Below are 1,220 nucleotides of genomic sequence, written 5' to 3' on the forward strand. Positions count from 1 at the left end.
CTTTCTATGTCTCTTCTGCTGCTGTCTCTGTCTTTAACCCGGGTGTATGTACACCTCAGTATTTTGCATTGTGTTTATGTTTTGTCTGTCTCCTTTTCTGTGGAGACAGCTGTAAGTGGATCTATGTTGCTGCTGCTCCTGTTCCCTCTGCCGTTGCTGTTGCTGCATTTCTTTCTGCTGCTGCTGCTCCTCCTCCTGCTGCTGCTCCTCCTTCTGCTGCTGCTACTCCTCCTCCTCCTCCTCCTTCTGCTGCTGCTGCTGCTGCTGCTCTGAGGTGTCTCCTGTGCTGTCTCCTTGCTGTGTGTGTGCAGACATACATTTTGCCGCCGTATGTGAGCGCCGACATTTCCCCACAAGACGAACACAGGCCGCTGCAGGTGTCTCCTCTTGACGCCCTGCAGCCAGACGCTGCGGGATCCGATCCCAGCCAACCCCTCACCATCAACATTATGTATCAACCTGTTGGTGAGAACACACATGCCGCCCTGTCTCCGCCTGAAAAGGAGACAGAATAGAGACAGAATAGAGACAGAATAGAGACAGAAAGGAGGCAGAAAGGAGATAGAAAGGAGACATAATGGAGACAGAATAGAGACAGAATAGGGACAGAAAGGAGACAGAAAGGAGAGAGAAAAGAGACAGAAAGGAGAGAGAAAAGAGACAGAAAGGAGAGAGAAAAGAGACAGAAAGGAGACAGAAAGGAGACAGAAAGGAGGGGTAGAAAAGGGGATAGAAAGGAGACAGAAAGGAGACAAAACGGAGACAGAACAGAGACAGAACAGAGACAAAGCGAGATAAAGCAGAGACAAAACAGAGACAGAAGGAGACAAAAAGGAGACAGAAAGGAGACACAAAAGGGACATAGAAAGGGGGTAGAAAGGGGAGAGAGAAAAGAGACAGAAAAGAGACAAATAAAGAGAAAGAAGAGACAAAACAGAGACAAAAGGAGACAAAAAGGAGACAGAATAACTGCCCTCTACACTATGCTGCCTCTGGGAGCTCTTTGCCCATGTACACTGCTGCTCCTGCTGCTGCCGCTGCTGCTGCTGCTGCTGCTGCTGTCTGCTGCTGCTCCTGCTGCTCCTGCTGCTGCTGCTGCTGCTGCTGCTGCTGCTTCTCCTGCTGCTGCTGCTGTTGCTGCTGCTGCTGTTGCTGCTGCAGGGTTTGCATACTGGTATCTGCAGCAGATGCTGGCGAGTAGTTTTTCTGTATTAGAGGAG

At 50.2% G+C, this 1,220-nt stretch overlaps 2 protein-coding genes across 2 annotated transcripts in view; both read right to left on the bottom strand.

The window, feature by feature from the left end:
* Nucleotides 1–121: 121 nt before the first annotated feature.
* Nucleotides 122–346, bottom strand: EMH_0092550 (uncharacterized protein; the record flags this gene model as incomplete). The annotated part of the gene is made up of 1 exon (XM_013501855.1): nucleotides 122–346. One exon carries the CDS (start codon nucleotides 344–346, stop codon nucleotides 122–124), a length of 225 nt encoding a protein of 74 aa, XP_013357309.1.
* Nucleotides 347–976: 630 nt separating this feature from the next.
* EMH_0092560 (uncharacterized protein) overlaps nucleotides 977–1,220 on the bottom strand; it is a gene marked incomplete at both ends in the record, with an annotated part of 480 nt that continues 236 nt past the window's right edge. Inside the window, one exon of the mRNA XM_013501856.1 lies at nucleotides 977–1,218. Coding sequence (XP_013357310.1) covers nucleotides 977–1,218 — 242 coding nt within the window. The remainder of the gene's footprint in view (nucleotides 1,219–1,220) is intronic.

The sequence above is a fragment of the Eimeria mitis genome, genomic scaffold, assembly GCF_000499745.2.
Source record: "Eimeria mitis Houghton genomic scaffold, Emh_scaff7747, whole genome shotgun sequence".
In the NCBI taxonomy this organism is placed as follows: domain Eukaryota; phylum Apicomplexa; class Conoidasida; order Eucoccidiorida; family Eimeriidae; genus Eimeria; species Eimeria mitis.